Source organism: Chanos chanos, chromosome 3, assembly GCF_902362185.1.
Source record: "Chanos chanos chromosome 3, fChaCha1.1, whole genome shotgun sequence".
Taxonomy (NCBI): Eukaryota; Metazoa; Chordata; class Actinopteri; order Gonorynchiformes; family Chanidae; genus Chanos; species Chanos chanos.
This window is the reverse complement of record NC_044497.1, coordinates 41,830,953-41,843,487: the sequence shown is the minus strand read 5'-3', so window position 1 is coordinate 41,843,487 and position 12,535 is coordinate 41,830,953. Positions and strand designations below refer to the sequence as shown.

General features: G+C 40.7%; 1 protein-coding gene across 2 annotated transcripts in view; it reads left to right on the top strand.

Moving 5' to 3' along the window:
• The window catches only part of galt (galactose-1-phosphate uridylyltransferase), a 46,585-nt gene extending 35,169 nt beyond the window's left edge, over positions 1–11,416 (top strand). Inside the window, exons 10-12 of one of the 2 annotated variants that reach the window (XM_030768468.1) lie at positions 8,445–8,599; positions 9,923–9,970; positions 10,884–10,949. In XM_030768468.1, the coding sequence (XP_030624328.1) occupies positions 8,445–8,599; positions 9,923–9,961 (194 nt within the window). In that variant the 3' untranslated portion in view covers positions 9,962–9,970; positions 10,884–10,949. Of the gene's footprint in view, positions 1–8,444; positions 8,600–9,922; positions 9,971–10,883 lie in introns of both variants that reach the window. The other variant, XM_030768467.1, reaches the window with a different exon arrangement.
• The last annotated feature ends 1,119 nt before the right edge of the window (positions 11,417–12,535 follow it).

The window sequence follows — 12,535 nt, the reverse complement described above, 5'->3', positions numbered from 1 at the left end:
CTGCCCACTTTTACCCTCGCTCCATTTTAATCACAGACACACAAGTAATGTCTTTGAACTCAAGGCATTTGAGTTCATGTCCACACACTAATCACATGTCACCTCTGCCATTATAAAGTTCAAACAGCTTTGTTGGTACTTTTTTAGGGTGTTTTCACAGTACTAGTGTGTGTAATGAGTGACACCAAAACGTGCCCCAGATTTGTCCTCAGAATGTTCATGAGTCGCCCCATTAACGTTTGCCCCATTGTGCAGAGGCTGCTCCATTGGCTTGATGGCTCTTATTTTATTTTTCAATTTAGCCGCTCACTGTCTTTTATGTTTTTATAATAGGACAGAGTGAAGCTTGACGAGAGCATCAGAGGATATATGAGGGGAGAAATGGTATAACGATTTCTCTATTGCTTTTAAATCTGGACAGGACTTTTTGCTCTTGGCCTGTCCGTCTGTTGGCTATCATTTTCCTCTCTGCTAACATTGCGAGCCAAAGTGTGGCTGTCACATCTAATATCTGCAAATGAAAACCGGCCGTTGTCCAGCCGATAGTTAGCCAGAGGGAACCTTAGTCAGCAGTCCCGCTTTGGCACAGTGAGCATTTTAAATCTGATTTAAAAGTCCAAAAGAACAAATTCCATTGACCATAAATTATTCAACCATGTGATACTGTTCTTGCGCATTCGTTTAATGCCTTTGGGTAAAGTTATGACTGTATTGAGTGTCTCAGTGTTCACTGTATGAAAAGGATAGACTGTGCATTGATTTTTCTCCCCATGGACGGAAAGCTCCAGTGACTTTTAGTCTTTCTTTTAGAGTTTTAGTCTTTATTTTAGTCTCTTAGTCTTTAGGAATATTGTACTTAAAAGATTCCAGCACATTTTAAAGAAGCCTGGTCCAGCGTGTGTTATCAGTACCTTGACAGAGTAAACTGTTAAACGATTTACTGTAAATATTCAAATAACTGAAAAGAAAGATTAATTGACACTTGTTCATGAATTCATTCCCTCAAAGCCCAGTTAAACATATAATATTTGTATCACAAGGTTAAGATGCACATATTGTAACTACAGTCAGAGAACAACCAAGCAGTGCAATATTTTCCACTATGAACCATTCCTATTCATAGGAATTCTTTACTTTAACGCAAACCCCATGCTTTCAGAGTCCCTCGTTTTAACAGTTGGATGACTTCAATAAAATGTGTTCATGCGTAGCTCTCCCTCCATGCTATATTTTAGATCATTTGGGATGATGATTCTAGTGGTATTGGCCATCCTCTTCTCAACTCTCCAGGCCAATAATTGCAGGGAGCAGTCATCTGTCAAAGCCTCTTGTACTTTTTAACAAAAGAAGTGCGTCAGTGTAGCTATTCAGTTATTTTACTGGCAGTAATGGAACACATGAGATGTGCTGAACAAATCCATTTGGAAATCAGACTGATAGATTTTTTTATAGATGTCTCTCTTCATTTGGATACCATGATAATTGTCAAAGAACTATAAAAGGGGCTTAGTCTAAGGACTGTGGGATGAACACAACTGATGGTGAAAGGGAATCTCAAAAGACAGCGGATGTCCTGATTCTGGAAATCAGTGGTTAGTGGTGATTATTCATGTAAAATATAGCAGTTTTCAATAGAAAACTGCTGAGCTGCCACACTCATTTAATAATTCATGGATTAATGTTATTGGCCTCCAAAACAGACACCTTAACTTATTGCTTTCTTGATTATATTCAACTGTAGTATATTGCAGATGCAGAGTGGAGAATAAAACACACTGTTTACACGTCTTAAAAATATTATCCTTTCACTGATAGGTGGATCCATACTGCATCCTACTCACCATCAAAATAACTCAAAAAGGGCACAGGTCAAGGGAAAAAATAGCAAAATCTTAGACTAATTCACAGCAGTAAAGGAAAAGGACATTCTAGAGGAAAGATGGATGTCTCACAAATGGCATAGATAAGAGACAAAAATATATCTCTGCGTAACCTCCCCCAAACGCAGACAGAGAAAGCCAAAGAGCAAGTCATTGACAGGAGGCATAAACCTTTTCCATTTGTCCACGTGATGTCAGTGATTTCAAGCAGTGATGTGCCCCACTGGCCTCCATTATATGTTTTCTCAGTCGGAAACATTGCTTCAGAAACCCTCCGATAACACATTTTTATGCACATATGGAGGAAACAAATGGATGTTTTGAGCAGCTTGACAGCTGAGGCAGCTAAGGTAGTTTCAAGCCAATTCTGGTCACTATGTCTGCGGCTAATATAACCCTTACCGAGCTACTGCACAGTTTCATTGCCTAGCTGCTTCTGGAGTCAAAATGAAAAAAAAAGGTTCCTCGCATTTCTCCTTTCTTACCAAGTGAGAATGACTCTTGTTGTTGAACAGCTTCCTCACGAAGATTCAGTTAGCCCACGTAACATTTTACCAGGTATACGTGAGTTGGAGCGGTGGCAAGTGGTCTGAGTCAAACGATCTGACAAACTTGCCAGCATAAAAGAAAGGTGCATACATATAGATCAGTTTGTCTTGAGCCTGTGTGTCAGCATTGACTTTCCTGCTGAAAAGACCAGGCAGTATTAGCAACAACTGAATTGACAGGCTTCTCATTGATTGAGGAATCGATACTCAGACCAAAATGCAGGGAGAATTACCGTGGCCAAAGGATTTGACCAGTTCAGTGAAGGAAATTCGAGCCAAGACAATGTTTCAGATGAATGTGAAAACAATTCAGCGGTGGTTTTTGAAAGCAGTGAATGTCAAAGGTTATGTTAAGAGCTAAGACAAAACTGGCAGTAAACTTCATTAGCTTTGTTTTTACTGAGAAGAAGCTGTTCCTCTTATGTTTGCATCATTTTTTAAATGCATTTAAAAGCCTTGGCACTTTTGTCAGTGTTTAAGCAACAGTCATTTTGCTTGGATTAAAGTACAGAAGTGATGTGCAGTCCCCTGAGGGGACCCTAGGAAGTGCACATTTACATTGTTGCATATGTTTTTGTCAACTACCATTACATGAGACAAGTCTTCTGTAAAAAGGGAGCGATATATATTCTGCAGCACATATGCACACAGAGAGTGTGCCATACTGCAGTGGTGAATGCACATTACATGCACATTTATTATTAATCAGGACCTATTTCGAATAACTGTTCCTATTTGCCTTTAGCCATTTTCTCTACCAAAAGAAGCAGGGTCACTTTTTGTCACATTCACCATAACTCTCTGTCTCAGCCTCTCTCTGTCATTTGGAACACAAGCAATTTCATTGAAGGCACATGAATTATCTTCACAAAAGTGATAGTGACATTCATAATGGGCCTTGGTCAGGGTTGTTTAAATAAGAGCAACTAGGCATGGGAAATTAGCCTTAACCAGCTATTAGTCTGGTTCCATCTCAGACCCATTTAGACCAATACTGCAGACCCTGCTGCCATGTGCTCTGTGCTTTGCTGTCTGAGTGTGCCCCTTTTCTTTTTAATGCTGCTCATGCTGAGGTTTTAAACAGCTCATTCCATCATTTTTCCTCTCTCTTTTTTTTTTTTTGAAAACTCCATTATCTCATTCTCTGTTGAGCATTGCCGTGCCCTCCAGAAACCCCACAAAATGGCAGGAGAATATTCATCTCCGTTCAGTCCAATTCCATTTGATGCTATGTTTGTCACTGGGAATGGTCTTGATGTGGCTTCCATTATATTTCACCCAAAATGAACCTGATGCATTGAGAAAAATACATTGCAATGTCCTTCCATGTGTAGCTTCAGAGGACACTGGAAGATACTGTGCACTAATCTGTAGTCCATAAAACAGCCACTTTGCCAAATTATAACACAACTGAAACATTTTAACAGCTTATCAGTGGAAGCTCCTTATGCACTTCTGTTCAGTTACGCCTTCCCAAGGTGCCCTTGTGTTTGAGGTAGCGACTCTGATCTGCTGTAGAGAGTGATAGAAGCTTTGAAGAGCCAGATAGATAGAGGGAGAGGAATGAGTAACATCTTGGCTCAAAGCGCTCCACTCCACAGACAGTGGGGTGGAGCCAGTAGAACCGAGTGAAATAATGACTATGCCAGCGTGCAGGAAATGTAGCTACCGCTGCAGGTGTCATTGGCCAGCTGCCTCACAGAGGCAGATGTGAGTAAATGCTGGTCCTGTGACTTTGACCTCCCTGACCGAATGCTCCTTACCTGCCTATGGAACAGTGACATTATATGCTAGCTATGGCTGCCTGGCCACAGTATTGACTTTGTTTCAACACACTGAGAACTAACATAGCTCTCAAAAGTGTCACACCTTAAGTGAGGGGAATGATGTGGAACTGAAAATGATTAGCTGACACATGCACTGTCAATAGAAATAAAGGGATATTACTGTGGAGTTGTGAGAGAGGCTGTGGTCATTTCACACTAAAATTTTTACACACGTTGACTCCTCATACTGCTGTAAAACACTGGAGCTGATTTACCTAGATGGCATGTAGACATTTGCTGATGTTAAATTGGTGACCCGCATGAGTTGTTGATGTTTGTGCAAGTGCCTGAATGAATGTATCATTTTTTCGGTGTTGCTTTGTGAGTGTCATTTGTTGAGGGTGAAAACTGCAAAATCAGGGGTAAATGGTGTCAAGAGGACTTGATATCATGCAGATAGAGAGATTTGTGCAATTAATGTGATTTGCAAAGCTTGAACGTCATTATCAGAGGCATAATTTAAGACTGTTTAACGTGAAGGAGAGGCAGGTACACACCTCCACACACCACATAAAGACTAGATACTTTGATAGGAAAACATTGCTTGTTTGGGGAAAAAAACTTGAATGAATGTTCAGCCTGCAATTATATATATATATTTGAATTCCAGAGGTAAAACTTTTAAAATTGTTCCAACCCTCATGGTGGGCTAAGCCAGGACTGGGCTATTTTTTAGTATTTCTTTGTTATAGTATGATAATTAAATACTTACGGGTTCAAAAATGTGGACTGCCCCTTAGTTTTGCGTGTATTTGAACCAGCTGGCTTAGATCACCTCAGGGAATGTGATTCAGAATGACTGTATCCCCAGTTACTTTTGTTGTTTTGATGCAGTCATCTCATACCCCATGCTGTAATAATAATGTGACTTTAAGTATTGCCTCCGATCATTTTTAGAGTGATAAATAAGCCAAATGAGGGGAGAACCCACACAGTGCTAGAGTTTAGACTTGCAAATAATTATTGTCGTTGATAAAATCTGGAATTTGACTTCCAGGCTAAGTAGATTTACTCAGGCAGTTTGATTGCTTGTTTGCATGGTTTTGTTGTTGTTGTTGTTGTTTTTCTTTCTTTTTTTGTTCAAAACCTAAACCTATTATGATTTCAAGTCAGAGGGTTGCCAGTCATACCTGTAAAATGGAGGGAAGACCAGTTCCATACCCAAGCTGTGCATCAGAGCTGATCTAACTGTGGGTGTTCTGGCTTAGCCCTCTTCATCCCTGAGAGAGAAGAGAGGGGGTCTGCTGGGCGGTGGGGCCTGAGCTGTGGATCAAGATGGGCATGAATTATTTTCATTAGACTTCTGTTTACAAAGCTGCTTCAGTCAGGAAAGTTAAAACAGAAGTTATTTTCTCAATATGTCTGCGTAATTGACCTCCAGTGAAACACTAACAAGCAGAAGAAGCTGGATTGGTACTGCCTTGAAGGCACACTAAGAAACTAGTCAATTTATTTGTCTTATTTGTTTTCACTTACGCATCCACAGGCAGGAGGGAGAGCTCTTCGCGAGGCTCTAAGCCACATGGCTTTCGCTCATGCTTTGGTTCTGAGGAACACAGGAGACAGTGGCAGTAATATTTAGCCACACATGGAGTCCTGTCTCTTCCTTTGTTTGGTTCTCTGTTTTGATTTGCAGGTAGTCTACAACATTTGTGGGGATAAAGAATACTGTGTTGCTGGGCAATGGGATGGCTGTTTCATTCGGGGATTTTGGCTTCTTCATGTATGGACCGCAGCTGTTTGAGAAAAATATTTTTTTTCTCACTGAAAGAACAAAGCCTTTCCTGATTAGGCTGGGAGTTAGCGAGCCTAATTGGCCCGCTGCTCTGTTGTGTGTTAGCGCCATGGTCCATTTATGGCTAACAAGCACAGTTCAATGATGTTACCTCCTTGAGAAGTATGTAAATGGTTCTTTGGAACTGACTGCTGAACTTGGTCAGATTCAGGCCAGACTGGCTACATGTCTTTGCAAGCTCAACAGCATGAAACAGGAACTCAGACAAGAGACATGCTCTCCCAGGAAAGAATCTGAGATGAAGCAAGCAGGCATAAGCTGTAATGTAGAAACCGTCCCAAAAGGAGAAGTGAAGAGTAGCCTCTCACCTTTCTCACTGATTCTGTTCAGTCAGCAGTCTGTCTTCTGATGGGTGTTGACCTGAGTTTCAATCCCAAAGCCTTAGGCTGTTTGAACTCTCGTCAGCAAGACCTAATGTGAGCCATGCAATCTACAATTCAGTCTGTGTCTCAGAGTTTATATAATGGGCCCAGTCCTCTTTGCCGCCTGCTGTACCAAAATGTGTTTTGCATTGAATCATTTAATTAGAACACAGAGCCATGGAGGCATTTTATGCATTCATTTGTTTAGTGGCAAAACTAAGATGAAGACTGAATAATACTAAGCACTGAGGGACACAGTCTGGCATATTATTCAGAATATGTATTCTGATAAAGACCAAGCTGGTACCTTAGCTAACAAACTTTTCTGGTCTGAAAAATATTGTTTTTTTTCATTACAAATTTGACAGCCACTTTGGGGTGTAAACAAAGGCACAGTGTACTGAAAAAAAGTATTTAAATTAATTGAATAAAAACAGTAAAAGCCCATCAGCACCCCATTCCCTCCTTGTTTACTGCTAAAATCATGCACATGTAAGCGATATTATCAAGCATGCTTATTTACTTTGTTGAATAACATGTGTCAGTGGGTGCGTGCACAAGGTCATCTCAGTCCATGTTCAGAACCATAGTTCTGAAGCACAGATGAGAGCAGACAAAATATTGCACCAAACACAGTCAGAAGAGACTTAGGACAGAGAATGTATCATACATGGGGAAAAAAAAAAATATAGAGGAGTTATTTGATTTGTTTTTACTGGAGTATTCTTTAGACACTTTTTGTGCTGCACTGTTCTCATTGGTAGACCACTGATTTTTAAACCCAGTGGGATTGGAAATGTTGTCAACACGGCCTTGTTCTTTTATTTTGTCTGCGCTAATTATCATGGGGATATCTTGCCTGCAGCTTAAGAGGCTTAAAAGAAAGCAGGGAGTCCCTGAACCGCTGCGGTGCTGGGTCAGGACTAGACAAACAGACACGCTCCATTCTGGGCTCTGCCACTTCCTAATGAGCCCTTTCCACCATAACATCCCTGATAATCCAGCCTGGAAAATTATGTCGTTGCCGCAGGTCAGATCGTCTGTGATTAAAAGAGTCTATTACTGTTCCTCCAGCTGGGCTCACCCGACTTGATATATTTGGTCATTGTGCCAGAGGATTCTTTGTTGCTCTGACATTATTTACTGTAGATGCAGGCCATGTAAAGTCAGGCTAAACATTATTTTCAATGGCACGCTGGTCAAAATGGCCTTGATCCAGAGATCTCAACATGTCTTGCTACAGAGCCAAGGTAACAAAGCAGAGGGTCCAGACAAAACCAAGAAAGCTAACAAAAGTGAGCAGAAACCTCAGAGGCTCTATCGGTGGAAAAGGGTTAGAAGGGGACATTGAGAAAGAGAGAGAAAGAGAGAGAGAGACGAGAGAAGAAAAAGCTAGAGTCAGTACGAACAAGGAAAATGTAAGCAGAGGAAATGAAGAGGTGCAGGGATGAGTTCGATTTCACTTGCATGATACGCTTTTCATTCATTATATGGGGATAAGAGGGCGGGATTCGGGAACTGGGCCGCAGGCCAGGCCAGTGGTTCTCACAGGCATTTTGTATCTTAATATACACTGTAAAACCTAACAGGGCACCTCTCACACGACACTCTGAGCTCAAACTCCGGCAGAGCCACAACACTGCAGTAACCTTCAGTAGAGCCAAGTGAAGACACAGGATATAGGTGTGGGCTTCGGGTTTTGTCACCTCATACTGTGCCAATTTCACATTTCGTCTCCATTTACAAAAGTTTGAAAGCTATGTGTTCCTGGTTTTGTCTTGCGATTCCACTTTGTGGAACCTATTTCTCGACGTTTTAGTTTGTTTATGAGCCTTCATTCTTATTTTCCATTTAAAAAAACTCCCTTTCAAGAACTCTGTTAAACAAATGACATATAAAAACCCAATAATCATAATGAATGCAACTGTACAACCGTAATCTTACATTTTAATTTTAGAATGTTTAAGGATTATTGATGCAGTGAAACAGAGTTCATTCACAGTTCACAGAAAATGCTTCTATCTATCACACAGGCGCACCCACAGGAACCCACCTAACAGAAGACATGAGTCACTGGCAACTACATGCTCACTACTACCCCCCACTGCTGCGCTCTGCTACAGTCCGCAAGTTCATGGTGGGTTATGAGATGCTTGCCCAGGAACAGAGGGATCTCACACCTGAACAGGTAAGTTAAGATTTGCTGACCTTTACTCTCTCTCCCTGACACACCTTATTCAGTATGTTTTAGTCAGCGGTGGCTTCATCTCTTCCAATGAGATATCGCTAACTATTAGCTCTTCATTTTTATGTCAGCTCTTATTTTCACCAGCCTGTCTCTGTCCTATTGTTTTTCAGAGCTAGACGACCACAACACTGATTAAGTCATTACTACCTGCTCTTTGTCGTTATGACTAGGTTTTCTTGACCTGTTTAGTTGAAGACAAAATCAATTATGTCTTATTCTGTTTGTATAAGCTCTGTTCAACAGGGGACCTCACTGACAATTCTTTTCTTTAATTCTTTCTTGCTCTCACTGCTTTTATGACATTACCTGAATAAGTCACTCTGGAAAAGGCTTTGGTTATTCACTGTATTAGTCCCCAGTCACTGAACACCAACACAAAAACAACCCCCCGAAAACTCGTAGGATTTCATTAGATTTTATTTAAGAATTAATTGGCCTGTTTTCCTGTTGCTCCTTTGTACAACACTGCAGAAGGCAAACTACAAATTGCCAACTGCATAAATTATTGAAACTTTAAAAATATTATATATTATGTATTAAATATTACCCATTCTAAATTGTTCCTTAATGCTTTCATATTTACCATGACTGCCTGGGTGCTTCAGTCAGTGCTTGTGTGGAAAGGTGGCTCTGTCCTGTTGAGTGGAGAGTGGAGAGATGAATAGAAATTGAGTTCCCTATCTCTCTGTCTCCCTCTCTCCATTACAGCACCCTTACCAATAAGGCTGGCTATCTGCAGCCTGCTCAGCCCCTGACTGATGCCCATCTGGCATATTGATTGATAGCTTGAACAAATTACTCTGCTCTATCCGGAGCCTGTCAGCCCCCATGTGGCCCACTGGCAGCATGGCCCTGTCAGAGTGGACCCATCCAGTGCCGAGCCTAGCCCTGACCCACATCCAATCAGCTGCCTTGACAGCAATCTGAGGCTCTTTCACTCTCTAAATCTCACCCCCCCACCCCCCACAACACACACACACTCACACACACACACACACACACACACACACACACACACACAGACTGTCACTATCCGAAAATCTGAGAGTGAAACGCTTACTTCTCTGGCAAGCCTTACCAAACCCCTGCAGAACATCTGTCTCTCACAGAACAAACAGTTGCCAGCTATTCTTATTGCGGTAAAATTGGAAAAAGTTATTCTGCCACCTGACCCAACTGTCTTTTGGGAACTTAAAAAGTTTGAAAGTGGGAGAATGTTTTGGTGTGTGTGAATGTGTGTGTATGTGTATGTGTTTGTTTTAGGCTCTTCTAACATTTGTGGATGTTCCCATGAGGAAATAAATATGACAAGTAAGGACCTCATGGGGACATTTTCTGATCCACACCAGGAAAACACTTTTTTTCTCTTTTCTCAAACATACAGCTTCCCATGGTGACATAAGAACAAATATGTGTATGTATGTAGTGTAGTGTATGTGTTTGTGTACGTACTAATATGGGAGGAAGGTAGTTAAAAGAGAGTATTATAGGAGTTGTAGAGGAGGTGCTAAATGCACGACAGTGGTTTGCTTTTTAACTTTTAGTGCTCAAACTTCATGATTGAGTGCCTGGTTTGACCAGAGTGCAGCAGCTCTCGGTGATTTAATGTGCTGTAACATTTATTATGGCTTTATGAAAGCTTGACTCTTGTGGCATGCCCAGCTGCAGGGCTGCCAGCGTTTATGAGTGTGACCTCGCACTTAGCACCCCGGCATTATCGAATTGAGCCGCAGTGTGGTGGTAAAGAAATTAAGCGCCGTGTCGCAGGCCAAGAGATTGGATCAGGAAGTGCTTGGGAGTTTAGGACATATAATCACCCTGACTGAGTCCAGTTTTTTGTTTGAGTCCCTCCATAACTTCCTCTCTTTGAGCACAGGGTTATGGTTACTGGCCTGGGTATTTCATATGTGTGTCAGCAAGTGACATCATCAGAGTATTCTTTTGGCAGGCAAAAACAGATGGCTTAATGATAAATGTTCCATAAACAGGACACTTTGTGTGAGGCCACATACATGTTTTTCTTTTTTGAATTGAGTAAAAATACACAAATTCCCAAGAAATAGTAGTTATGTCATAAAATCTTATGTAATGTCTCAGAGTTCCATTGATTAATCGTTCTACATTTATATAGAATATTTGCATATATGTTGATTCTGGATCAGTCATTTCAAATCCCATATTTTTTTAACCTGTTTCTGCGCTTACTTTCTCCCCATGTCAACAGGCAGCAGAACGACTGCGGGGTCTTGGAGAGGAGCATTATAAGAACAGAGTTAGAGGAGGAGATGGAGAAAAAACTGAGAAAAAATGAGAAGAAAAAGGATTGACCTCCAACCTTGAAGTATTTCTGATACCAAAGCTGTGTGGGAGTTACCCAGAAACCATCACGGAATCATAAGATGAATTCATTTCAGTATAAAACGCTGGTAATTCAACTCTTAACTCTTATGTTCTGTAACCTGCAACCTAAGACAGATGTGGAACGTGTGCTCTTAAAATAGTTTTAGGCTAGCCTGAGGGGCCCGTAATTGCTATCAAGTATTGTCATACCAAGGGGTCAGATAACCACTCTATTGAAAGCTGAGGTTACAGAACCGCCGATTGTGAATTTTAATCTTTGATTAAGCACTTCAGTGGAACAATTCCCTTGAGCATTTTGATTGTTTTTCTTCCTTCTTCAGTTCACACGTTTTTTCCAGGGAGTACATTGAAAACAGATGTATTTGAGAGATTAAAGTCAGCCATCTAAAAAAAAAATGTGTCTGGTTTCGGCTGTTTTAATTGTTTGAAACTGTGAATGGAAAATGTCAGTTGTTCTATCAGCATCTAAATGTGCTTTTGAGCCATTTTCTACGACATACTTTTTGAAGTTGACATTCACATAAATTTCAGACTGTTCTACAAGAGGAGATTATTTTCCCCTGATGCCATATAATTCTGTGTATGTGTGCCATTCTCCTTAAAAAAGGTATCTTAAGAAATGATTCATTATTTAGCAATACTGTTATTAATTATTCATTTATCATTTGCCAATTAATACAAAATTAAACACCTTTTCATTTATGGGCCAGCCTCATTTATGAGATATTGAAGCTTTGAAATGGAAATGACTTCATTTAGCCCAGTTGCCCCAAGACAAGCTTCTTAACGAGAAAATGTGTTTAGTGAATTGTGCTCTGCTTTTAGTTACACCTGGCAGCCTACACCATTTCATTCAACCAAATACACAAATTTGACATTGAGGGACGAGACAGGATTCAAGTCAAGCCAATTAACAGAGACACAACAGAAGGTCTTTACCTGTGCCAGGTGCTCCTTTGCTTCCCCTCTCAGTCAGTGGCTCTGTGTGTAGTTAAGAGTGTGTACAGGACCAACTTGCGTGTGGCAGCATCCATCTGTCCAGAGCTGTCTTGTTGAAAATATGTGCACGGAGACAGAGATGGGGAAAGCGGCTGTGTTCGTATGGTATTGATAGGCAGTGAAACATCATCAACAAAACCAGAATAATATAAACCACATGTTTAGGAAATACTATAATTTAGTTAGGATTACTCTGTCTTTTCTTCTGGGGTGAACGCTCACATTCAACATATAAAACTGTAAGTCTAACTGTCTGAGGGAAGAGCATCAGAGGATACAGAATACAACTGAAGCTTCAACCCAAAGACAATTTCTTCAGTATTTGTTTATAAAAATAAGAATCAGCTATGTATTGTTCCAGAGGATCTGCTACAAAGCTTTATTATTCCTAGGCTTACATGGTACAAGGACACTAGCATATATTGACATATATGCTAGTATTCATGTGTAGGTATTTATATATCAGTGAGGACAATAGATGTACTTCTGATCTTTCCCCATCGATCCATGAGGATG